A 26571-nucleotide genomic window follows, 5' to 3' on the forward strand; every position below is an offset into this window, starting at 1 on the left:
GGGATGTAACAAATGTGGTTTATAGGAGCAAAGCTAACATTCCCCCAAAACACACACAGAAAATCTATAAGTGGGAAAATATAAGCACTGTATTTAGTACAGTGGCAGACCCACGGCTAATTATTAATGGTCAAGCTGGGTCTACCAAGTTCCAGGACAGTCAGGGCTACACGGAGAAGCTCTGTCTCAAAAATGCAAACAAAAAGTATTAATTGTCCACATATACTAATTAGTAGTAGTAGAATTAATGTTGTTGGGCAAACTTCCCCATAGTCATTAAGTGAGGCATGCTCTTCCTTTTCTTTCTTTTGCACTTGTACTGGGGATTGAACCTAGATCCTCAGGCACATGAGACAAGTGCTTTAGCACTGAGCCATATCCCTAGCTCCTAATGTGCTTCTTCTTACATCACAGCCCCATGTTAAAGGAAGATCTTTTTCCCTTTATTAAGAACAAAACCTATATGGGGCTTAAACAAATACTTCTAATACCTTTACCATAAATTCTAATATATTGGACTAGGGGATTTAGTCAAGAGAACTTGTCGGGAAGCGAAGACTCTTAGGAATATTCACCAACAGAACCCAAATAGCAGGAATTCTCAACCTTTTAACATTTTTACTGTATTTATGTGTGTGGGACCTATGTGTGTGTTGGGAAGGGGACGACGACGACAGGTCAGGAGTAGTTCTCTCCCTCTACTTTGAGGGTTCTCGGGCCACCAGGCTTGGTGGCAAAGTGCCTCTACCCACTGAACCATCTCGCTGGCCCTCAACCTTTTAATTATGGTAAAGGTCTGTCTTAGTTTGCTTTCCATCGCTGTGATAACACGCCATGACCAAAAGTAACTTGGGAAGAAATGAGTTGATTTGGCTTACAAGTGCATCATCAGGCAGGAACTGGAGCAGAAACCATAAGGAACACTGCTTACTGGCTTGCTTTCCATGGCTTGCTCAGCTTGCTTTTCTATACAACCCAGGCCCAGCTGCCCAGGGGTGGTACCTCGCTCGCACAGTGGGCGGAGCCATTCTACATCATCAACCAAGAAAATGCCCTACTGACTTGCCCATGGGCCAATCCGATGGAAACAAATCCTCAACTGAGGCTTCCTCTTCCCAGGTAACTCCAGCTTGTGCCAAATTCTCGTTCCTCCCTCTCCGCCTCCCTCACCAGCCTAAGAGCCATTTTCCCAGTATGACAGCCCCCGCCCCCAATGACACCACTTGCTTCCGGAATGAAAGTCTCCCGCTGCCAATTCCAAGGGCTTAACTTGAGAAACGGGAGCAGTAGCACTAGTTTGGAAAATGAATGAGGTCTCACAACCTCCCATCATCTGAATTATCCAGTCATGGGGTTTCTCCTAGGTTCATCCTGTCAAAAAGCACAGCATCTCGGCCCAACCCAGCAGGGCGTGACAACCTGAGCCTAGAGAGGACAACCGAGCCCAGAGCTCGGTCCATGAGCTGAGAAACCCATTCCCACCTCCACCAAAATCCAGACCCCTCTGCGCACCAGGCCGCCACCCTTCCAGCCTAGGCGGGTGGGTTCCGCCCGGACCCGGAGCTCCCTCCTGAGGGGGTGGAGCGCTCACCTGCTCGATAGCCAGTTGCACCTCAGGCGTGAGCTGCAGCACGGCCTCCAGCTCCTCTACGAACTCCAGTTCCTCCTCCTCCATCATCCTGCCGCTCAGCCCGGACGCCCCGCTCCAACCCTGCTCCTGCGCCGTCACCAGGACCCCAGAACTGCAACCCACCAGGTTCAGTGCTCGAGAAAGCCGCTATTCTTACAGCTAGCACGGCACTTCCGGAGAGCCGGGCACTTCCGGGAACCGGGGGACTCTGGGATAGCGGAGGACTGACCTCTGGAGGCATGGCTGTCAAGTCCCAGGATTATCATCAGACAAGCCTTAACCACAGGTTCCCTGGTGGCCCGCCCGCAGCCAATCCTTAAACCGATGGAGGCCCTCTCCACCTTGCCTATGGTGCGTCCCCCCACCGGCGCCTATGTGTCGCGGGAGCGCCCCAGAAAGCGGCAGCCCCGGCAGTGTCGCGACGGATGGGCAGCAAGCCCCGGGGGCTGCGAAGCTAGCGTGCCACCGCTCGTTGGGCCCCCTTGGTAAGGGCTATGTGTCCCCCCTCTGCCATCGGGAGTGAAATGGCCCCAGCTGGTAAGTGGCAGTGTTGCCAAGGACATTTGAAGGTTGGGAGAGCGCCTGTTCCTTAGATAAGGATCCACTGGGCAGAGTTGTCTGAAGCCTCCTTGCTAGGCTGGGGGTTGGGGGAACGAAGCGACCCGACGTTGGGAAGTTTTTTTGAGACCTAATAATATCCGGACTGTCCATCCATCCGTGTTTACACTCTTGATGAGCCTATGATCTTGAACAAAGTACTCTGATCTGCCCTGCTTACGCTACATTAGATGGGGTGAGCATTAAATATTGGAAGTATTATGCAAATTTAAGCTGGTAGTACAGGAAATGTTAGGATGTCTAGCCTCGTACATCACAAAGAGAGGAGCCAGATCACCCTGTGGAACCACTTTTCCAGTACGACCTGGAACAATGAGGGAGTTGCAGCCAGGGGAAGGCTGCCTTACCAGTTCAACATTGTGAAACCCTGGACGGAGGAGCTCTGACCCTGCTGAACTTAGATTATTTTTTTTGAAGTTGCTTCAGTAATATTGCTGTATTTCATTTAAAAAACATTGCAGTGTTGGGGATGGAACTTTATTGTTGTTTTAGTTTGCAAAAAAAGAAATTGTATGAGCAATATAATTTTTAGCAACAAAGAAATGCATAAAAATATAAATTGCAGGAGGAGAGTGGGGGATCAGCAAGATGGCTCAGCCAGAAGAACACTTGAGCCCAAGCCCCATGCCTGAATTCATTCCAGAACCCACATGGTGGAAAGAGGACCCTGACTCTCACAAGTTGTCCTCCACACATTTGGCACATACATATATATTATTGACTCATAAAATTATGGTTGTTATAATTATTTAATGACATGGGAATGTACACACAATGTATTTCAGAAAGTAGAATATATATATATATATTTCTGAAAGCAATATTGGCTGGGTGTAATGGCACTAGCCTATAATCTCAGCACTTGGAAGACTGCAGCTGGAGGACAAGGGGTGGTTAAGGCTGGCTTCAGCCACAAAGTGAGTTTGAGGCCAGCCTGGGCTACATGAGACCCCATCACAACCAAAAGTCAATGACAAGGAAATATTTTTTCTGCACTTTTCCCATATGTCTGCAATAAACATACAGTATTATCAGAAATTGTAGGTGCCAGCTGGATGTGGTAGCACATGCCTGTAGATACCAGTACTCTGAAAACTGAGGTAGAAAGATGGAGAGTTTGAGGCCAGAAGAAGTATGTGGTGAAACTGTCTCAAAAATCAGCAGTTAAAAGTGCTTTCTGTTCTTCTAGAGGATCCAGGATCCAAGTTCAGTTCCCAGTACCTTCATTGAGCAGCTCACAACCACATATAACTCCAGCTCCAAAGCATAAAACATCCTCTTCTGGCCTCCAAGAGCTCCCACAAACACAAGGCAGACATACACACGTATACATAATTAAAAAATAAAGGGCTAGGTCTGAGCTGGTTGGGGGTATCAGAACATGCTTTTAATCCCAGCACTTAGGAGGCAGAGACAGGAGGATCTCTGTAAGTTCAAGGCCAGCCTGGTCTACAGAGTGAGTTCCAGGACAGCCAGGGCTACACAGTGAAACCCTATCTTCAAAAAAGTAAAAATAGGGCTGGAGAGATGGCTCAGAGGTTAAGAGCACTGACTGCTCTTCCAGAGGTCCTGAGTTCAATTCCCAGCACCCACATGGTGGTTCACAACCATCTATAATGAGATGCCCTCTTCTGGCATGCAAAGTTACATGGTGGCAGAATGTTGTATACATAATAAATAAATAAGACTTCTTTAAAAAAAAAAAGTAAAAATAAAATAAAAGGGTTAAAGAGATGGCTCAGCAGTTAGGAACATTGGCTGCTCTCCCAGAGGGGCTGAATTCGAGTCCCAGTAGCCACATGGCAGCTCACAGTGGTCTGTAACTCTAGTTCCAAGGGATCCATCACCCTTTTATGGCTTCCTTGGACACCAGGCATGCACATGGTATACAGATGTACATGCAGGCAAAACACCCATACACATAAAATTAAGAAATTTGAAAAAATAAGATAAAACAAAAAGAGAGATGAAAGGAGATACAAGGGAGTAGAACGAGAAAGGAAACCATGTGTACCGTTCCTAAAGGAAAATAGTTTTATCTATTGTTTTACTTTTCTATTGTAAATTATTTCTCATTTGCATACAGTAAAATCAGCCCTTTTCAGTTTCCAATGCCATGAGCTTTGATAAATGCATATAGTCATGTAAGCACACCACAATCCAGTTAGGATGTTGCCATAATCCCCCCACTTTTCTTCACATCCACTCTATTATCTGGAAACCACTGGCCTGAGTTTTAGTCTTGGAGTTCTGACTTTTCCAGAATGTCATGTAAATTCCACATAAATGGAATCATACTGCATGTCACCTTTTGAGTCTTTCTTCTCTCACTTAGCATAATGGATTTGTGATTCATCCATTTCATTACTCGTATCATCAGTTTGTTTCTTGCTGTGCCGTATTCCGTTGATTTGTTTATCTACTCACTGACTGGAAAACATTTGAGTTGTTTTCGGTCTGAGGAGTTGTGAATAAAGCTGCTATAAATATTCCTGTCTACATTTTTGTGTAAGTTTTCCGTTCACTAAGGCGTATACCCAGACATAAGATTGCTAAGTGGGCCAGACGGTGGTGTCGCACGCCTTTAATCCCAGCACTCCAGAGGCAGAGGCAGGAGGATCTCTGTGAGTTCAAGGCCAGCCTGGTCTACAAAGCGAGTTCCAAAATAGCTCCAAAGCTACACAGAGAAACCCTGTCTCGGAAAAAAAAAAAAAAAAAAAAGATTACTAATGGTATGATCCGTGTTTATAATTATAAGCAAGAGTACTATGTTCACATTATTACTGACAATGTTTAAGAGTTTCGGATACTCAGAGTCTCTTTTTAATGACGATAATAGCTAATGTTTCCTAATGCTTACTATATGTCATGCACATACCAAGCACACTACATACCTTGACTCTTAATCCACAGCAATTCTGAAGTTTGTAATTACCATAATCCCAATTTAACAGTTGAGGGAGTGGAGAGCTGGTTCAGACAAACAAAACCACCTCAATCCTATGGCTAAGTGTTTCTCTCACTCATTCAATATTCATATTCAACACCTGTTCTTCCGGGCGACAGGCAGCTAGGCTGGGTGCTGAGTTCAGCAAAGAACCAGATACACCAAATGCCTGCCACCACAGGAGATAGTGTTCATACAAATGAAGATGTAATTGTGATAGGTCCAAAGCCAGACAAGGACAGTGCACCCTGGGAGATGTGCTAAGAGATCGTGGGTGTGGACGCCGCTGGGGAAGCTTTCTCTGCGGAAGTGATCTTTAAGCTGCAGCAATGCGGAAGGGATGACAAATCGAAGTAACAGCGTGTGCAGAGCCAGGAGGAAGAGAGGGCCTGGCTAGGACGTGGGGTTTCGAAAGTCAAGGAGAGTGGTACAAGCAAAGGCTAGAGAACTGGCTGGAGCCAGATGCTTTGGTGTCAAGAGTTGTCATAAGGAAAAGGATAGCCTTTGAAGGAAGGACCAGAGGCAGAGGAGTGGTGACGCCAGGTTCACTGCTGTCACCAGCAGCCGCTCCCTGTTTTCCTTCCTCTGTTAGGGAGCTGCCTGGATTGTCACAGGGAATCTAGAAGCATGTCCAGTCCAGATTCACACTGTCTGGTTCTTGCTGCTTGTCCTTTGTATCTGTTGTCAGTGGTCGCTGTCTGCTACCGCTTGAAACCGTTCTTCCTTCTGAAGCCCCCAACTCCAGTATTAATAATAATATTCAATGCGAGCTCAGCTTAGGGGAGTTGTACAGTACACAAAAACTGTAGGCTGTTTAAAAGAGTCCAGGTAGACACTAGTTTAAAAACTGCATTGTGACTGGCTTGATGGCTCAGCGGGAAAGACACTCGCCACTGCGCCTAATGACCTGAGTCCCTGACACCCACAGAGTAAAAGGAGAAAACCAAATCCCACAACTTTCCTCCACCTCACTCTTACATTTCTTCAGAGACACACTGCACACAGTTCCCTGATGGCCTGCTGATTCACTGGGTAGGGTCTCGGCATGCAATTCAGGGAGCTCAAGTTGCTATCTTCTCACCTACATGCGTGCTCACACATGCGTGCTTGTGCTCGTGCGTGCACACACACACACACACACACACACACACATACATACAATAAATAAATGTAACAAGAAGCTTGTTTTAAAAATGCATTAGGATAAGCAATGACAGGTCAAGCTGTTTATAATAAGCAAAGAGAGAAATTCCTTTGGCTGGAGAAAAACAGATGATATGACTTTAATATAAATATGGTATGGAAGTTTATAGATAAGAGAGATTTGTATATGAAAATGAGCTTGTGATAGTCTCACAAATGAACTGGGCTTTTAAAAGCCATTTCCTGATATTCTGTGGCATGGGATACAGGTGATACAAGATATTATAGAGAACTTACTTAATATTGTGAAATCCCACACATAAGGCATGCATCCAGTCTCTAATGCTTGGAAGTAAAGGAGCTGGGGATGTAGCTCAGCCGGTGCACGAAGCCCTGGGTTTGATTCCTAGCACAGCATACCCAGGGTGTGCTGATCCATGACTACAATCCCAGCATTTGGAAGCTGGAAGCAGGAGGATTAGAAGTTAAAGGTCATCCTCAGCTATATATTGAATTTGAAGTCGGTCTAGGATCCATAAGACAATCAATAAATGAGGCAAAACTAAATCTTGAGGAACATGCCCTTTGACAAGTGACTGGAAGTTAGGTGTGGTGGCACACACCTGTAACCTCTGTCAGTACTTGGGAGGTTCAGGAAGGATGATGGCAATTTGAGCTTCATCCTATTTCAAAAGAAACAGGTAAATAGAAGGAGTGGGTCTAGCAGGCTGTGAGAGAACTGTGCGTGGTCCATCTCTGAGGTAATGTAAGAGTGAGGTAGAAAGATAACAGAAACCCCTAAAAAGGGATCTCCATAATGTTTCTTGCTGTGCCAATAGAAAGTGGTGTTAAGGATATAGGAAGTGATTTGGACAGTCTTTGCTAGTGAGATCTGGTAAGCTGAGTTTAACACCTTTCTGTCAATTTAGTGTTTCTAACTCTTTTTTTTTTTTTTTTTTTTTTTTTTTTTTTTTTTTTTGGTTTTTCAAGACGGTTTCTATGTGTAACTTTGAGCCTTTCCTGGAACTCATTCTGTAGCCCAGGCTGGCCTTGAACTCACACAGATCTGCTTGCCTCTGCCTACCGAGTGCTGGGATTAAAGGCATGTGCCATCACCGCCCTGTTTCTAATGCTTACTGTGCAGACGGTGTTTCTTTTATAAGATCAAGACAGGGTCTTGGGCTGGGGAGATGGCTCAGTGAGTGAGGGCACTTGGTGTGCAAGCCTGAGGACCTGAGGTCAGATCCCCAGCCCCCATGGGAAAAGATGGGCATGGCTGTGATGCCAGTAACAACATGGTGGGGTGGAGCAGGCGGATTGAGGCTTGATGGCGAGCCAGTCTAGATACCAAGCTTCGTTTCAGTGAGAAACCCCTTCTCCAGGTAAGAAGGCAGAAAGTGATAGAGCAGGTCCCCCAAAGTTCTAGGCTGACCTCCATGTGCGCACCCATGCACCCCGCAAATAAGCATTCCATACACACACAGAGAGGAGAGAGTGAGCCCCAGTGTCTACCCTGGGGATTAGACCCAGAACCTCGTGCATGCTAGGCAGGTACTCTGTGTGGAGCTACACCCCAGCCCTGTATTTACTTTTTATTTTAAGACAGGGTCTCATTAATTTGTCAGGCTGGTCACTCTATAACCCAGGCTAGCCTTGAACTTGTGGTCTTTCTACCTCAGCCCCAGAGTGTTTGGAATTACAGTCCTGTACCACTAGGCTCGACTAAGGCTTGTTATACCCCTTTCGGCTCCAAATGGTTGTGGCCCAGCACTACAACAAACAAATAAGCTAGAGGATGTCAAAATGACCTTTTTATGCCCAATAGATGTTACCAGCACCTTCTTCTCCCTGGGTGGGTGGTCCATGCTTTTAATCCCAGGATGCAGGAGGAAGAGGCAGGTGGATCTCTGTGAAGGCTGCCACCCACAATAACTGAATCAAACGTGGCGGTGCGTAAGAGCCCTAAGGACCACTTCGGAAATGGGGTGGAGGCGTGTGTAGCCTTGGGCTATATACCAGTGTTAGAAGGAGGCACTGGTACCACTTGGGTTTGTGTTGTTTGAGGCAGGGTCTCACCATATTGTTTAGCCTGGCCTGCAATTGACATGTAGCCCAGGCTGGCACAAATCCACAATACTTCCGCTTCCATCCTGAGGAACAGGCTTGTGCCACCACACCCAGTGTTCTGCAACCATCGAGAAATAGAAAAATATATTGAGCCAGGGTAGTGGCCCACACCTTAAATTCCAGCATTCAGGAGAAAGAGGCAGGCAGAGTTCTGAATTGTAGCTAGTCTGGTCTATAAAGCAAGTTCCAGAATAGCCAGGGTACACAGAGAAATCATGTTTTGAAAAACCAAAACCCAACCCCCCCCCAAAAAAGAATATATTGTAGTTTAGTTCTTATGCCAAATCTTATTCTCATTTGGTGCTTTAAGAAAATTGTTATATTTTTATGTGTGTAGATGTTTTGCCTACATGTATGTATATACGTACAGTAGCTAAACAGGCCAAAAGGGGACATCAGATCCCCTGGAATTGGAGTTACAGACCTTTGTGAACCACCATATAGGTGCTGGGTATTGGACCCAGGGTATTCAGGAAGAGTAGCCAGTGCTCTTAACCTCTAAGCCATCTCTCCAGCCCCTTCTCTTGCTGCTGCTGCTGCTGCTGCTGCTCCTCCTCCTCTTCCTCTTCCTCCTCCTCCTCCTTTTTTTTTTTTTTAGGCAGGGTCTCACTATGTATCCCTGGCTGTCCTGGAACTCACTACGTAGACCAAGCTGGCCTTTAACTCACAGAGATCTGCCAGCCTCTGCCTCCTGAGTGCTGGAATTAAAGGTATGAGCCATCATGCCTCACCCATCACACCCAGCCAATCTCTTGGTGATTCTTTATTAGCTGTTTTAGTACATGGCTCGTCATGATAACTAGTTCTTTTTCTGTCTCTCATTCTTGAAGCTACTGTAACATCTTGGCATTTGTTTTGATTGACATTTGGATGGCTCTAAATGTTCCCTATATCCTAGACACCAGTTTTGTTTTGATTGGTACTGTGGTTCACTGTGCATGCCCATTCTTGCAAAGCAGATCATAATCTCCAGTTAGCTTCAGCAGCTCCCATTCCCACGGTCACAGCAGAGGCACTCAGCCATGCCAATATGCAAGCTCCCAGATGTTTCAAACGTAGCCTTCCCATTGGCTACACTGGGATCACTTTCCATATTCACATCACTTGCTCAATGACCGCCCCATTTTCACAAGTTGTATACTGATAAGTATAAAAACACTTGCTTCATAAAATTGATGTTAATTAGTGCAATCATTGCAGTATAGCTACCAGTAATTTCTTCTACAAAAACCACTTACAGGCCTAGCTGGAGAGGTAGCTTAGTGGAAGAGCACCTGCCTAGAATGCATGAGGCCCCAGGTTCTATCCTCAATACCAAACAAACCAACCAGTCCTTAAATTCCTTACCAGTACTATGGCTATTTCAGACCTTCTTTTCTGTTTCTTTGGCTCTTTTTCTACCTGTTAGATTCTTTAAAACAAACAAATAAACAACAACAAACAGAAAAATAAAACACAGTGTCTCCCATACTCGGGGCTGGCCTCACACCCATCATGGAGTTAAGGGTGACCTTGGATCTCTGATCTTCCTACCTTTACCTCCTCCCAAGTGCTGGAAGTACAGGTGTGCACGTCCACATCTGGTTTTACAGAATGCCGGAGATGGAATCCAGATCGTTGTGTATAGCTAGGGAAACACCACCAGCGGAGCTAGGTCTCCAGCCCAGTGCCTGCTTGATTCTGGTACATTCCTTGAGTCATGGTCAATCCCCAGGACCCCAAAAAGCCAAGCATGTTGGTGCAGGCCTGTAATCTGAGTAGAGGCAGGAAGATCAGAAGTTCTAGGTCATCCTCAGCTACACAGTGGATTTGAGGCCAGCCTGGGCTACATGAGACACCTTCTCAAAAAGAAAAAAAAAGAAAGGCCATCCTCACATCCATCTCACTTAGTGTCTAAGTCCTTGATATCAGAAAACATGGACTTTGCTCCTTTGTGACAGTCACACATTCTCAACAACCTATAAAATCTCCACTTTGTTTTTTCTGAGTTTTTCTTTGTTCTCACCGCCTTTGCCTTGCCTCGCACACTTAACGTGTTGTGTTTAGAGTTTAGCAGCTAGTGGGCAGATACGATAGCACACTATGCTATTCAGTAGCAAATGGCTTGGGAGCAATACAATAGAGTGGGTGCAGAGAGTATTTAGTGCACGGCTGAATGTTTCCATGTATATTACTCCTTAGTCTGTATAGTGCTGGAGACGAGACAGGGTAATAAAATGAGGCCTGACACCAAGGTTGGCTATGTGCCTGTCTGAGCACTTTTCCTCCTTGGACTTCAATATCCTATTACAGTCTTCTTGGAAAAATCAGCATTATTGCTTCATAGGCACTTATGCGGTGTCTTCACACTTCAGAAAATGACGAGACTCCCCATGACTGGCGAAAGCACGTGATGTGCATGTGTCTATTCTGGAAGCACTAAGTCTGTTTTCTTTAACTAGATTTCAAAACACATGTACATGACACTGAACAGTATTTTCCAGTATCCTCCTTTTTAGCAATTACCTCCATCACTTTTGGGTGCTCATTATGTTTCCCCCTCCTACTTACGTAATAAGCCGCAAGTCACGGTGACTGGAAAAGTCCTGTGACGTGGAAGAAGATGCAGAAGTCCTCCTTCATTCCACCATCACATGTGCACACTCAGATCCAGCCCTGTGCAGCCTTCTGCAGAGCAGCCAGCGGTGTCTGCAGTTAGACATTCTTCCCGGTGAGCCCTGTCTGAATATACACCACAGCACATGCCCGGCGCCCTTGAACCGCTATGAACTGATATGATCACAAATTATATTACACTACGTTTACTGTTCAGCAGTTTGTTCTCATCCATCTTTTCCTCCTTAGTGGATTGTGGAGAGTCTTCTCTGTCTGTCTGTCTGTCTAATGGAGAAGATGGAATTCAGAGTCTCATGTGTGCTACACAAGCATTGTACCACAGAGGTGCACCCTATCCACAGTTCTCTTTTTAATATCCACAGTTAATATACAGTATTCCATAGTTAGAACATACTGCAAAATATTTAATCACTGTGTTACTAGTTATTTAGTGTTTTAAAATATTTTTGCTACTATAGCAATATTCTTTTTTGTTGTGAGACAAGGTCTTACTGTGTACTCCCAGGATGGCCTCAAATTTGTGATCCTCCTACCTCAGCCTCCCAAGTGCTGCTGGGATTATAAGTATTGCCTGGCACAAATACCCTTTTAATACATATTTATCTTACATTAGCACTATAAAAGAAGCCTGTATCATTTAATCCTTGGCATACCAGATAGTATCAGTTATTTAAGTATTACAAAGTTTGTATCAGCCTGTTTGTATTTCTTCTATTTCCAGTCTTTATAATTTGTAAAATTTTGAAAGATAGTGGTGTGTGTGTGTGTGTGTGTGTGTGTGTGTGTGTGTGTGTGTGTGTAGAGGAATCAGTGTGGGGGTCAGTTCTCCCTCCACCATGTGGTCCTGGAGATGGAATTCAGGTTGCCAGGCTTGGTGGCAAACATGTTAAACAGCTGAGCCATCTCCCTGGCCTGTTTGATTTTTAGATGTATACAGATCTGTTCGTCCTGCTCTATGTCACATCTGGGTTTTATATCTTTCTTGGGAAATTTTATCAATTATAAAAATAATTTTTGACATTTCTTCAACGGCCTTTGGTGTGTTTAATATTTACTACACCTGAACCTCACTTCTTGCCTAGTGTGTGGCAGCGTTACATTTGCTTCCTACAGCTGCTATAATGCATTGCCATAGCTGGGGAGCTGATGACAACAGACATTTTCTCACAGCTCCAGAACCAGAGCCTTGAAACAGCGTGTTGGAGGGTTGGCTCCGTCTTGGAGACTCGGAGGGAGAAGTCTTTCCACGCCTTCCTCCCCAGCCTCTGGTGGCCAGCGGCAGCCCTGGGCCTCTGCTGCCTACAGGTTCAGCATTCCCGTCCCGCTCCGCTTTCCCATTCCTGTCTCCGCTGTCTGTGAGAGTCCTGACTGTTCTAAGGAGATCTCGGGCTAGTGATTTCTCGGGGTAGGTTCCACTTTAATATAGTATGGCCTCTTCTTAGTCCTTAGCTTAGTTACCAGTGAGTTCATATTTGGAGGCTCTGGGGGGACATGGGTTATAATGGACTATTCAGCTTCTAGGGCTCAGGCTATAACTCATTTGCTTAGTGTGCACAAGGTCCACGTTCAATCCCTGATACACAAAAATGTGTATGGTGGCTCATACCATAATTCCAGCACCTGAGAGGCCGAGGCAGGAGGATAGCCAGCCTGGGCTACAGAGTGGAACTATATCTAAAACAAATTTCAACTTCTAACTTTAGAATTAGAAGTTTTCCAGATGGGAAGTTAATGATTTCTATAGTTTTCCTGCTAGTTCTAACATACTTGCCACAAATAAATTTTGGCCTGGGATTGTAGCTCAGTCAGTAGAACATTGGCTTGCACGTATTGTACAAGAGCCTGGGTCTGGTCCTCAGCACTCTGGATATAATACATAATCTGGATGTAGTATAGCATTCCTGTAATCCCAACATTCAGGAGGTAGAGGCAGGAAGATCAGGAGTTCAAAGTCATCCTTGGCTACACAGTGAGTTCAAGGCCAACCTGGGCCACTTGCAATCCTGTCTCAAAAAAAGGCCTGGAGATGTAATTCAGTTGGTAGAGTGCTGTCCTGAAGTCTGATGGGGCAGGCTGTGATCTTGGAGGCAGAGGCAGGAGGATGGCAAGTTCAAGATCATCCTCAGCTACATAGTGAGTTGGAGTCAGCCTGGGATACACAGAACCCTGTCTCAAAAAAAAAAAAAAAAAAAAAAAAAAAAAAAAAAAGCAGTAATTCAAGACCGTCTTATTCCCCTGATGTCTTTCCTTCTTCCTCACTGTTTCAATTATGATTGATTGTGGAATGTTTTGATATATTCTAGCAAAACTCCTTTTCTTTCCTCCATGCCCTTTTACTCAATTCAAGTATTTCTTGGCTGTAATAAAAAATTATCTCTAGGGGCTGGAGAGATGGCTCAGAGGTTAAGAGTACTGACTGCTCTTGCAGAGGTCCTGAGTTCAATTCCCAGCAACCACATGGTGGCTCACAACCATCTGTAATGAGGTCTGGTGCCCCCTTCTGGTGTGGAGGCATACATGCAAGCAGAACACTGTATACATAATAAATAAAAAAAAAATTATCTCTAATTTGCAAAAGTTGGGTTTTGATTGAGATCACATTGAGTTTATACATCAATTTAGGGAAAATCAACGTTTATAATATTGAATCTTTCTTCATAGGGCCACGCTCTCAATTTGCTCAGGCATTCATGTGTTTGGTAAAGCTATATAGTTGCTTTCATATAAATCGTGCATATTTTGTTAGGCCTAAAACTAGCCATTATATACATATATGTATAGCATATGTATACATGGGGGGGGCGGGTTGAGTCAGTATACGAGGTATCTCAGGCTAGTCTTCAACTCAACATGTAACCAGTGATGACCTTAGGATGTTGATCCTCCAAGGGGAAAAGGAGGCCATGAACTTGAAGGAGAGTGGGAAGGGATATAAGAAGGGTTTGGAGGGAAGAAAGGAGAGGGAGATTATATATATATATATATTATTATAATTAGATTATAACTCCCACCCCCTGCAAGAAAATACTGATCCTCCTGCGTCTACTTCCCAAGTGCTGGAATTATGAGTGTGTGCTGTCACACCTAGGTGGTTTTATTCCATTTTTTGTTTGATTTTTGAAACAAAGTATCTCTATGTTGCCCTGGCTGTCCTGGAACTCAATATATGTAGACCAGACTGGTCTTGAACTCACAAAAATCTGCTTGTCTCTGCCTCTTGAGTGCTGAGATTAAAGGCATGTACCACTAAGCCCAGCTAACAAAGTTTTAAATAATCCTCTTTTCCATTGTATTTTATTTATTTATTATGTGTATAGTGTTCTGTCTGCCTGCAGGTCAGAAGGGGCACCAGATCTTATTATAGATGGTTGTGAGCCACCATGTGGTTGCTGGGAATTGAACTCAGGACCTCTGCAAAAGCCGCCAGTGCTCTTCACCTCTGAGCCATCTCTCCAGCCTCCCATTATATTTTCTAATTGATATTCATTGCTCATATAAAAAAGTCATTTATATTTGTATATTGATCTTATATCTAGCTACCTTATTTTATTCTGTTTCAACTGATTTTTCATTTTTCTCACTAAACTAATGTTAGTAGAAAACAGTGATCTCAATACATATTTCTCTGCCTTTATAATGTTGATGCTCTTCTGAGAGTTTCTGCATGTGCTGTTAGAGTAGGAATTATAGTTTTATCATAGCTATAAAAGTGCTAACAGAGGCCATTAAACAGCAGCAGATGGCATGAGCAGTGCACTTGACAGCCAACACAGACGAGCACATACAAGGACTGCTGAGATGTCCCAGTGGGTAAAGTATTCACAAGCCTAACTACCTGAGCTCCCTCCCGGGAACCCACAGTGAAAGGAGAGAACAGACTCTTGAGAGTTGCCCTCTGACCCCCACGTGAGCATGTGTCTGTGCTCACACATGACACAGGCGGTAATGATAAATACAGGAAAGCATGAAGTACCAAAAAGGCAAAGGTAGCACCTCAGAATGCAGAACATCATGGGGGCGGGGTGGGGGTGGGGCAGCAGCATCTTGATTAGTGCATGCTCCCTGGCCTTCACCCTGCACTAATACTACTTAAAACTTTCCAGATTTTTCTAAGGCCTCTGCCAGACAGTTCCTTCATGTTTCCTGGCAACGTGGGGATTTTTCTGCCAGCGGGGTAGAGGTATTTCAGCCTGGCTCACGACCCACAGTTCAGTCTGTGGACTGATCATTAACACCCTCTGAGGCCCAGCAGCATGGCCACATCATCCCCCATGGTGAGCTTGCTGCCAACGCTCCGGGTGTTCTCTATGACGGTGCCTCCCAAATAAGATGTTTAAGTATTTATAACTAATCAGCTTTCTCGGCCTTGTTTTTAGTCTCCAGCCATTACCTTCAGTCTTACTGAAATATGACTTTTATGGTTGGCATTAGCTGTGTATGGTAAAAGCTATAGACTTCACCTTACCAAGAGTGGCTTTTTCTTCATTTGTTTCTTCATTCAATAGCAAGTGCTGAAATGAATATACCACTTAAACCTACAGATTAGTGGAGTTCCTTCTGTATGAAGAACAAGTTAGGTACTTAAAAAGAAGCTTGGGTTTCTGTAGACTCTGTGATGCTCACTCAGTTGCTGGATGCTAGTAAGGATAGGACTCTGAATACTTTTAAGATTAAAGTTACCAGGGAAGAAGCCTTGATTCTGTTGATCTGAGAATAAATGTGGAAGCCAGTCAGCTCAGTGTGGTGTTGCCTTTAATCCCGGCGCTCAGCAAGCTAAACCAGGAGAATTAAGAGCTTGGGGCCAGCTTGACTACACAGTGAAACAAATAGAGCTGGAGAGATACCTTAACTGATAATGTGTTTGCTGTGTGGACACAAGGACCTGAGTTTGAGCTCCAGAACTCACATTTTTTTTTTTTTTTTCCCTGAGGTGAGGATCAAACCCAGGGCCTTGCGCTTGCTAGGCAAGTGCTCTACCACTGAGCTAAATCCCCAACCCAAACTCACACTTAAAAAAAAAAACACCCGCCAGCAAGATGGTGATGGCGCACGCCTTTAATCCCAGCTCTCAGGAGGCAGAAGCAGGTGGATCTCTGTGAGTTTGAGGTCAGCCTGGTCTACAGAGCAAGTTCAGGACAGCCAGGGCTACACAGTGAAACTTTGGGAAAACAAAACAAAAAAAGAAAGGAAAAAGCTAGGCATCTGGTACACACTTGTGTGATCTCATCTCTGAAGAGGTGAAGGTAGGCAGATACCCGGGACTCACTGGCCAGCTAGCCTAGCCTAAGAGCAAGCCCTGAGTCCCAAAGAGAGATCCCTGTTTCAAAAAAAAGACACTGCCAGACTGATAACGTCTACCCCCATATATAATGAAATACTTTTTTAAAAAGTAAAATATACAACAAAACACACACAAAACAAACAAACAAACAAAAAGAAAGAAAACAGACAACACTCAAGAAGCAAAGGCAGATAGGTCTCGGAGAGTTTGAGGTTAGCCTAATCTACATAGCAAGTTCCAGGACAGCCAGGGAAACATAGTGAGGCCTTACCTCAAAAACAACAACAAACAACAAAAAGAAAAATGGAAGCAGTCTCTTGTCTTTGAAAAATAAGCTATAGTGATTAAAATTTCAAATTCTTACGATTTATTAAAAATGAAGTTTGTGAAATTTTAAATAACATTGGAAGCACGTTAAGTAAGTAGTAGTATTCTAATGCATTATTTCAATCAAATATGTTCCAAATGCAAGCATTGGCTGAGCATGGTAGCACATTCCTTTCATCCTATCCCTTGATTTTAATCCCAGCACTCAGGAGGCAGAGGCAGGTGGATCTCTATGAGTTTGGGGCCAGCCTGGTCCACATTGAGAGCTCCAGGCCAGCCAGGGCTACATAGTGAGATTTTGTCTCAAAACATAAAATAAATAAAATGAAGAAGATAACTGCAGAGAATGCTACCAAAGTATGGCATTATTATTTGTGATTATTATTATCTGTAATGGGCATGTTTTATTTTTTAATATAATCCACTTTATAATCAGAAAACAATACAAAAAGCCATCTGACTTAAGCAAACAATAGCCCTGTTGTGGAGTTACCTGTGAGCAACTCTTGCCAGTCTTATTTCTAATTCAGGAAGGCAGCTGAATTTGTGCACAGGGATTTTCTGGCTCTCCTCATTCCAAGGTGATTTTCCTAATAGCTCAGTGTCCTTGAATAGTTTTAAAACATGAACTTAGAAGTGCTTGCTTTTAGGTCTCTGTGACCTACAGACAATCCAAAGGTTTCACTTTTTATAAAAGAAATGTGTATGTGAAAGTCTTCAAAAATAAGAAATAATACACAAAGGCAAGCACTTTATAATCAGCTCTTTGCGTAAGTTACGGTTTTATTGACAGGATCAGTATCACAGTGCACAAAAGCAAAGACTGCCCTTTGGTATGTGGCTGTGGCTGTGGCCACTGTTTGCAGAAACCATGTACTTGGGGTGTGACCGTGCTTCCTAGAGGACTCACAGTTTGCTCTTGCAAATAGGCCAGGATAGAACCCAGGAAAGCTGAAGTCTGGAACTGGTTTAGGCTAGTTAAGGCTAGTCAAAGGCATTTTTAATCTAACAGGTGCTTATTATGTTAGTCACCTTTCTGTCACTGTTAAAAGACAAAACCTGAAAAAGGTCCAGGCAAATCCTAAAGGAGGATCCGTGTTGGCTCACAGTTTCCATTCATGGGCATTTGGCACCACTGTGCTCCGTGGGGCTTGTGGAGAGGCAGGGAGCACACAGCAAAACAAAGCTGCTCATTTATGGAGGGGGTGCAGAGAGAGAGAGAGAGAGTTCAAATAAAATATACCCTTATGGTGACCTTATATCTAAGCCCTGCTTCCTGAAGTCCCCACCACACCCAGCACACCTATTAAACCTGAGTCCATCAATGGACTAATCCCTGGATGAGGTCAGAGCCAAAGGCCCCACCTCTCCCCCATACTGCACTGGGTACCATGCCTTCCACACAAGCGCTGTCATGGTATTCCACACTCAAAGCAGAATATTTCCTGAGACGTCTAGCAGCAGAGAACTGTGCTTCGGGCAGCCAGGAACAATGATCCTTTGTTGTGCCTGGCACATAACATGAAGTTTTGATTCATAACTCACTTGATTGTCCAAGCCACCCTGTAAGGCAGGTAGAACCCCCCCCCCAACCACCACCATGTTATAGTGGAGCTGAAGTTGCTTTCTCCACGTCACACAGTTTATGAGTCAGTTCCAAAGCCAGGATAGGATTCGGGTCTCTGAACTCAGCCTCAGTGCTGTCTGAATTCCCGGATAGCCACTACCACCTGCGCAAACAGTAGGCACACATCAGTGCTGGGCTGTACCGATCTGCTGTTTATTGAGTGCAAGGTGCAGGAGAAACCAAGAGGAGGGTGATTGATTTCTTCCTAGCCACACCCTCAGCACCAATGGCAAGCCACCTCCTTATTTCTGCCATGTGGCTTTTGTGGGTGTTCACCTAGAGAAAACAATGGTCCACAGAAGGCCATCACCCTCTTCCTTTTTGTGCCGAATTGCATCTTGGTGTCTTTCATCCTTTCCCCTTGCTTAGCTCTTGTAATTGTCACTCTCTGGATCTTTATCTGTCTGCTTGCCCTTGACTTGGGTAGATCTTGGTTTATTCCCTAAAACTCTATTTTTGTCTCTCTATAAAAAATATGTTCATTTTATTTTTAATTTTGTGTGTGTGTGTGTGTGTGTGTGTGTGTGTGTGTGTGTGTGTGTGTGTGTAGGTGCCCTCGGAGGCCCAAAGGGCTGCAGCTGGAGTTACAGGTGGTTGTGAGCTGAACTCGGATCCCCTGCAAGAGCAGCCAGTGCTCTTGACCACTGCGCCATCTCTCCAGCCCAGCTTGGTTTCTCTTGATCATCTTCCTGTATCTTTATCTCCTGGCCTCCTCCCATCAGTTCATTTTCTGGTCCTCCTTCCTACTCTGTCTCTGCTTCATCAATCCCCAAGTGACAAAGAATGTGGCCCCAAACAAAATAACTGACTTTAAGATTCCATGTTCTCTATTAGCATTTTTAAAGGTTATATGAAAGTGGTGGTGGCGCATGCCTTTAATCCCAGCACTCGAGAGGCAGAGACAGGAGGATCTCTGTGAGTTCGAGGCAAGCCTGGTCTACAGATGAGTTACAGGACAGTCAGGGCTACAAAGCAAAACAACAACAAAAAGCATATGGATGGATGAGACCTCCAAGTTCTCATTCTGGAGTTCAAAATAAAGATGTTTGTGTGTGAATTTAAATTGTTTCCTTGTAGGAGCATTTTCCTGGACAGGAAGCTGATCTCTTTGATGAAGGGGAGTTGCCCAAACAGCACATATATGGCAGTCACCCGGGAATTGGCAAGTATTTCACAAGGAAACAGACGATTCAGTTTATGTCTGGGAAGCAGACATGGGAAGAGTCTCTATATCCTGTCTGCTAATGATGTCCAAGCAGCCTAGTGGAATGGGATAGAACCAAAAAGGAAGACCACATACCTCAGAGGTAGATGCTTGACTAAAGTAGATCTTTACGAATTTCCTGTTCAAAGAGTGGTGTGTGTGTGTGTGTGTGTGTGTGTGTGTGTGTGTGTGTGTGTGTGTGTGTAGGCCAGAAGACAATCTCAAATGTCATTCCTAAAGCAGATTTTCAGCTTGTGGGTTTTTGTTTTATTTTGTTTTTGTTTTTGTTTTTTTCGAGACATGGTTTCTCCGTGTAGTTTTAGTGCCTGTCCTGGATCTCTCTGTAGATCCGACTGGCCTCTAACTCAGAGATCCACTTTGCTCTGCCTCCCAAGTGCTGGGATTAAAGGCATGTGCCTGCGGGCGGTGGGCGCACACCTTTAATCCAGCACTCGGGAGGCAGAGCCAGGCGGATCTCTGTGAGTTCGAGGCCAGCCTGGGCTACCAAATGAGTTCCAGGAAAGGCGCAAAGCTACACAGAGAAACCCTGTCTCGAAAAACCAAAAAAAAAAAAAAAAAAAAAAAGGCATGTGCCACCACTCCCCGGCCTCAGCTTCTGTTTTTAAGACAGGTTCTCTCATTGGCCCAGGCCTCTCTGATTGTCCTGCAAGTCCCAGGGATCTGCTTGACCGCCCCTCCAGAGCTGGGGCTTCCAGCTCACTACCATGCCTAGTTGATGTCTGTCAGGGGCTCTGAGGATAGGATTCAGGTCTTATACTTATGCAACAGGTGCTTTACACTTTACCAAGCTGTCTCCCCAGCCCCAGTGAGACTTTGAGTCTGGTAAAGGAGCCTTAACTTAGCATCGAGCATCCGAGTTTCAGCCTTGCTTTTTTTGAAAGTCTTATTATATGGCCCCAGCTCACCCGCTGTGTATCTCAAGCTGGCCTTGAACTTACTGCAATCCTTCTGCCTCAGCCTCTCAAGTGCTAGGATTACAAGTGTGTACCATCGAATCTGACCCAGACTCCACTCTGGAAACCCATACAAGCAGCAAATTGTAAACTTCGGCAATCCCACCACGGTGGTGTGAAGCTGTTGAAATAACCCTAGAAGTCAAATCAGAAGGTCCAGGTTTTAACTGGAGTCCTTTCATTTCACAGAACAGCAAGTCAGCTTCCCATCCACACTGGGGTCCCTTTGCGTATAAAAAGTCATTAATGATATGTTTGCCTTTAGTGTCGATGGTAATATTTGGGCTGGGGGCAAAGCTCAGTGGCTGAGTGTGTGCCGTGCAAGCATGATGACCTGAGTTTGAATCCCCAGCCCCCACACAGAAAGGCGGGTGTGGCTATGGACGCCTCTAACCCCAGGGCTGTTGGAGGTGAAGCAGGAGGATTACTGGGATTGCTGGCAGCCAGCCTCACTCCAGGTTCAACGAGAGGTCCTGTCTCGAAGAAATACGCAGAAAGCCATAGGGCAGGCCTCTGGCTGCATGCCGGTGTGGACACACACACTACACATATGCACATCTTAAAAGTAGCATTTGAGGGGTTGGGGATTTAGCTCAGTGGTTAGGCCCTGGGTTCAATCCTCAGCTCCAAAAAAAAAAAAAAAAAAGGAAAAAAAAAGTAGCACTTGAGCCCAGAAACTCCATATCCCACACTTAAACTTGCAAGTAAACAATGAGGAACGGTAGTTATGTAGTTATTACTCTGAAACCATATTGAGGAAGAGTATTACTCTCCATTATCAAGTCTGCAAGCAATATAGTCATTAAGCACCATGTTGACCTTGAAGGTAGACAGTACTGAACTCAACCCAGCTCTGCTGTAACTGTGAACAGTAACAGGTTTGAGGATTTAATTAATGCATGCAAAGTGTTTGATGTGGTGCCTAGCATACAGTATAGTTCTCAACATACAGTTTAAAAATACCATTTACTGAACCCTTGAGAGGTGCCATGCTTAATTCGGGATATAAAATACAAAGACAGCTCTGGGGAGGCAGCGGCAGGCGGATCTCTGAGTTTGAGCCCAGCCTGGTCTACGTAGCAAATTCCAGGCTAGCCAGGGCTACATTTTAGAGAGATCATATCTAAGAAAAAAAAACAACGTCCATTAGAAAATGAATTTATGGGGGCTGGAGAGATGGCTCAATGGTTAAGAGCACTAGCTGCTCTTCCAGAGGACCCAGGTTCAATTCCCAGCACCCTAATGGCAGCTCACAACTGTCTGTTCCAGGGGATCCAACGCCCTCACATAGACCTACATGCAAGCAAAACACCAATGTACATAAAAATAAATAAATTGTAAAAAATAAAGTGAATTTATAAACATACCTGGAAGAACACAGGAACCTTTGTGGAGGAGGAAATGTTTGACAAGACGTGAACTGGGCTGGGAGGATAGCCCGGTGGGTGAGCACGTGCCTGACAAGGGCCAGACTCGGGGTTAGAGACACAACGTGCGGGGAGCATTGGAAGGATGAGCAGCGTCTTAAAATTCTTTCTTTCTTTATAGTTTGGTACTCCTTCCTCCCCTTCCCTTAGGGCTTGGTACTTTTGGTTCAGCTTTATCATTTTCCCACAAGGCTTTGATTACTGGAAAGCCAAGTTCAAATTAATGTTTGCTGGCTTTACAGTGAATCGATCTAAACATTTTGGTGACTTCCTCGGGCACGATGTTGGAAACTGATTTTTCTCCTGTTTCCATATACAAAACATCTGTTGCTGTGTATTCACTCCGTGAAGGCGTCTTACGAGTTTAGTGAAGAGCCTCCTGTGTGGAGGACCGTCCTGACCACTGGACATTGCTAGCATACTTGTTACATGTTGCTAATCTCTCCAAGCCAAGGCACGGAGGATTTAGAACCACTCGTCACTGGGGGAGCTGGAGGTGACCAGGAGGCATGGATAGTGACTAAAAAGGGGGATGCGGAAAGATGTTTCCTGGAGAGAATGGAAAGTTTACAGATAGATGTACTTTGTTCACATGAGAGTCTTATTTGTGAGGCACCCTGGTACCAAACTGAGGAGTCCTTTTCATCTACCATTTATGTTAGCTGTGAACTGGGGAAGCAGAGATGCAGCCTGCCCTAAGGGAATGAAAGCCCTGATTCTCTTTGAGTTTTGTTACCTTAATGTCAACTAAATTCCCATTAGCAACATGTAGGGAGATATGAAGAGTTGTCCTCTCCCAAATGATTACAGCCCAGTAATAGTAAAAATAATAATAAAAAGAGAAATTGTCTTTTTAAAGTTGAGAAAATCTGACTCAATAATCAATTATATACAAATTGAAAACAAGCAAAAGCTATGTTCGCTATATTTCTACACCATTAGCTGAATGTTAATTTATTGGCATCTATCAGAAACCATCTGCTATTTATTTTATAGAGGTCCCAGTATCATAAGAATTAAGAGTTGGAAAAGCCTTGAAGGGCTTGTATTCAGCTTCCTCCTTGTTCCACCACTGAGGAAATCGTGGCCCAGCTCAGAGAGGCTGGGCTCAGTTGTTCTGTCAAACCTCTCTAATGAGATTTTGGAGAGCATTTTTCATGATGGTGATTTGAAGAGACCTGTAGTACCTTTCGATTGTCCTGTGCATTAATTGAATCCTAACACCCACCTTCTCTTCCCACATTCACACATTTAAGTTAGAAGCTACAAACCAAAGCAGTTTCTCTCCTATGAGAGTCCTTTCGGCGATACTGAAACGATTGGACTGTCCCGCGAGTTTCAAGGTGCTAAGCTAAAGTGGAATCATCTAGGCCGAGAACTGTTAAATAAGGACACAGCTGTCATCCTCAGCACAGATACACAGTTACCAAGACTCAGGTAGTATTTGGACCCAAAGCCAAGAGGTCTACAAGTACCACAGCAGGAAAGGAGGAACACAGGCTTTCAAGCCTTCTTGGCGATTCCGAAGAAGCCACTCCCTGATGGGCAGGAAGGCCATTTAAACTCCCTTTGGAAGCGACGATGGATGCTCGGTGGATCGGTGGATGAGGGAGGGCAGGCGGCCACAACCCGCCCGATCCTCCCTGGCGCCCATCGCGCCCGCCCGGGTGCACGTCCTGCAGGGAGGCCCCTGCACGCGCCCGCGGTGACAGACAGGGGACTCGGCAGCCTCGCGAGTAGACCCCGCCCCAGCTCCTGCCCGCGCCTATCGCGGCCGGCGCGCTGGTCACGCGGGGGAGCGCCGGGGGCTGGCGGCCAGTGCCGGCGGGGCCCGAGTGGCGGCGGCCGGGCGGAGCGGGAGGAGGTTAGAAATAGGGAGAGCGGGCCGCGCCGCCGAGCCGCCAGCCCCGAGCACGCTGCGCAGCGAGCGGCCGCACTCGCACCCGCACCGATGCTGCTGACGCTGGCCAGCGGCGCGCTCTTCTTCCCGGGGCTCTTCGCGCTCAGCACCTGGGCGCTGCGCCGCTCGCGGCCGGGATGGACGGACAACGACTGCCTGACGGTCGGCACCAGGTACCGCGGGGCCCGGCCGACCGCCCTGGCGGGGCGCTGCCCTCCGCTCCGGGCCTTGCGCGGGGTTGCAGGCGGAAAGGGGGCGGCGGGAAGCGCCCCTCGGTGCGGGGCGGGCCTGATCGGGAAGGGCGTGTGTGTCTCCCTGCCTGCTACCCCCCGCTCGGGGCATCGCGACGCCATGGCCGCCCCGGAGGGCGCCTCGGCCCGGGACAAGCAGGTTGGAGAGTGAGGCTTTGTGCTGTCCGCAGTCATGGAGTAAGAACGCTTTCTTTGGTTTCTCTTCTCTGCCCCACCTCAGGCTGGTGTCCTCGGTGCAAGCAGTGCTGGCCACCTGGGCGGGGCTCATCATCATCTGCTCCTGCAGCGACGTGGTCACAGACAGGTAATGTCCCATCCCAGGTGGAAGTACAAATACCCGGGTTGAGGGATTCCCCATCCCCCAACGTTTTCACATTTTAGTGGCTCACAGGCGCTATTCTTTGTCGTCCTGTGATGTATGTGACTGCCTGGTGGGAAAACCTGTGCCCCCTAATTAGTGCCTTCTCACTGCTTCCTGCATCCTAACTTAGGAGAACCGAGGGGAGTGTGGAAAATGTTAGAGAGCAAGAGACTGGGCGTGGCTAAAGAATGTTGTGTTCAAGGACAGTGTAGTCCCACCGTCCCTCTTTATAAGTAGGAGTATGGCTTTTGGTTCTGTGAAATGCTTTCACTGGGTTCTCCCTCCGGGACATTCTTTTTTGGTTTGTTTGTTTTTGTTTTTGGAGACGGGGTTTCTCTGTATAGCTTTGTGGCTTTCCTCGAACTCACTCTGTAGCCTAGGCTGGCCTTGAACTCACAGAGATCCGCCTGGATCTGCCTCCCAAGAGTGCTGGGATTAAAGGCGTGTGTCACCCCCGCTCGGCCTCCCTTTGGGACATTCTTTAGCAGAGATAGTAGCACAGTGCGTGTAGCCAACTCCTATTGACAGCAGAAGTCCACCCTCCCATTCCCTGCAGATGCCGCGCTTGCTTTTCCTTTGCTCAAGATAATGAAGAGGTTTCTGGTGCCTTCAGAAAACGGACACGTTTGTGCCCAAAGTCAGGCCAGAAAATGGATGTCTGTGACGCTTCAGTGAGACGAATAAAGACCAGAAGGGGCCATCCTATTTAAACCTGGGGAGTGGTGTTGCTTTTGTTTTATCTGTAGACCTGACCGGCTTGGAACTTGTAGCCCTCCTCCTCCATCTGTCTCCCCAGGGCGGAATAGCAGATACGTGCCACCACATCAGGATGTTTGTATTTATTTATCTGTCTTCCCGCTTGGCTCTTTGAACCACTCTTTTCTCTTCCGAGAAGCTCAAGGGTGACAGGCAGGTGTCCAGGGAAAGTTGGGTGGCCTTTCCCGATTTTCCACCCTGCAGTGTGCCTGTTTCCCTGCTGGAAGAGGAACCAGAAAGAGACTCTCTCACGGTGGCCTGGGATCTTCCTGCAGTTTGATCTTGCTGGCACCATTTCATATTTTTCCTCTTATGTCTCTTCTTCTTTCTGAAGCAGTGTCTCATTTAGTTTGGACTGGCCTCGGCTCACGGAGATCCGCCTGCCTCTGCTTCCTCGGTGCGGGACTGAAGGTGTGGGCCGCCATGCCTGCTCTTGGTGGTCGCTCTACCTGAAACGGCTCTGAGAAGCAGTGAGTCTGTTGACAGGCATTAGAACAGGTCTTAGATCTTTGGGCCCTGAGAAACGCTGGCTAATCAGTTTGCCTACAAGTGACATTATTATTTATGTGCCATTATTATTTCCCTCTATTCCATTCTTTTTTGATTGAGCTGAGCTGTGATAAATGTGGAGCTAATTCAGGAACAGAATTAGTACCCTCTCTAGCTTGGCACCCTCACATGGCACCCTCTCTAGCTTCCCGGTGTGGCAGTTCAGTGGACTGGCTCCTTGGGAAGTCACCTGAGACAAGGTGAAACATACAGATTGGATCCTAGACATGGGTTTAGACTCTCTGGGGAACAGAGTGTTCACAAGCACTTCAGGTGACCTGATGGTTAGGTAGTTTGAGAACTGTATACTGAGTTTCCTCTTCTAACACAGTTGCTCAAAAATTTACTAAAGAATGGCCGGGAGATGGTGGGGCACACCTTTAATCCCAGCACTCGGGAGGCAGAGGCAGGAGGATCTCTGTGAGTTCGAGGCCAGCCTGGTCTGCCAAGTGAGTTCCAGGAAAGGCGCAAAGCTACACAGAGAAACCCTGTCTTGAAAAACCATTAAAAAAAAAAAAATTTACTAAACAAATCTAATCCTCCCTAGCAGAGGGCAGATTCCAATTTAAATGTTTCTTTATATGAAGTTTTTGTGTGATGTTGGTCAGTGCAGACATTGTCCTTCCTGTGTATGCTGGAACAGTAGGAAAACATCATTTTGGCTCAGCAAATGTTGTTTCGCTCCTACTGGGCAAGTTATAGGAACACATATATGCCCCAGATCAGGCCAGGAAATGGACCTCTTCTGCCCCAGCCTCTCTTGGTATTTAGTTGCTGTGCTGTGGTCCTTAAAGTCCAAACCCATTTCTATGCACACTTCTTTTTAAAGTAAA

The 26571-nt window shown here is 45.8% G+C and overlaps 2 protein-coding genes across 8 annotated transcripts in view; one reads left to right on the forward strand and one right to left on the reverse strand.

Moving 5' to 3' along the window:
* Vps53 (VPS53 subunit of GARP complex) overlaps positions 1 to 1805 on the reverse strand; it is a 151400-nt gene extending 149595 nt beyond the window's left edge. For 3 of the 4 annotated variants that reach the window (XR_005090317.1, XM_037200743.1, XM_037200744.1), the window contains exon 1: positions 1592 to 1800. Coding sequence is in view for 3 of the 4 variants with exons in the window: in XM_037200743.1 (XP_037056638.1) it covers positions 1592 to 1678 (87 nt within the window). In the remaining variant the exon portion in view is untranslated. Of the gene's footprint in view, positions 1 to 1591 lie in introns of all 4 variants that reach the window. The other variant, XM_028866779.2, reaches the window with a different exon arrangement.
* Positions 1806 to 1868: 63 nt separating this feature from the next.
* The window catches only part of Tlcd3a (TLC domain containing 3A), a 29861-nt gene continuing 5158 nt past the window's right edge, over positions 1869 to 26571 (forward strand). The window contains exons 1-3 of one of the 4 annotated variants that reach the window (XM_028866781.2): positions 21787 to 23994; positions 24293 to 24376; positions 24990 to 26151. In XM_028866781.2, coding sequence (XP_028722614.1) covers positions 23507 to 23994; positions 24293 to 24376; positions 24990 to 25143 — 726 coding nt within the window. In that variant the 5' untranslated portion in view covers positions 21787 to 23506 and the 3' untranslated portion in view covers positions 25144 to 26151. Of the gene's footprint in view, positions 2168 to 21786; positions 23995 to 24292; positions 24377 to 24989; positions 26152 to 26571 lie in introns of those variants that run through there. The other 3 variants (XM_037200746.1, XM_028866782.2, XM_028866780.2) reach the window with 3 other exon arrangements.

This window comes from Peromyscus leucopus, chromosome 8b, assembly GCF_004664715.2.
Source record: "Peromyscus leucopus breed LL Stock chromosome 8b, UCI_PerLeu_2.1, whole genome shotgun sequence".
Taxonomy (NCBI): Eukaryota; Metazoa; Chordata; class Mammalia; order Rodentia; family Cricetidae; genus Peromyscus; species Peromyscus leucopus.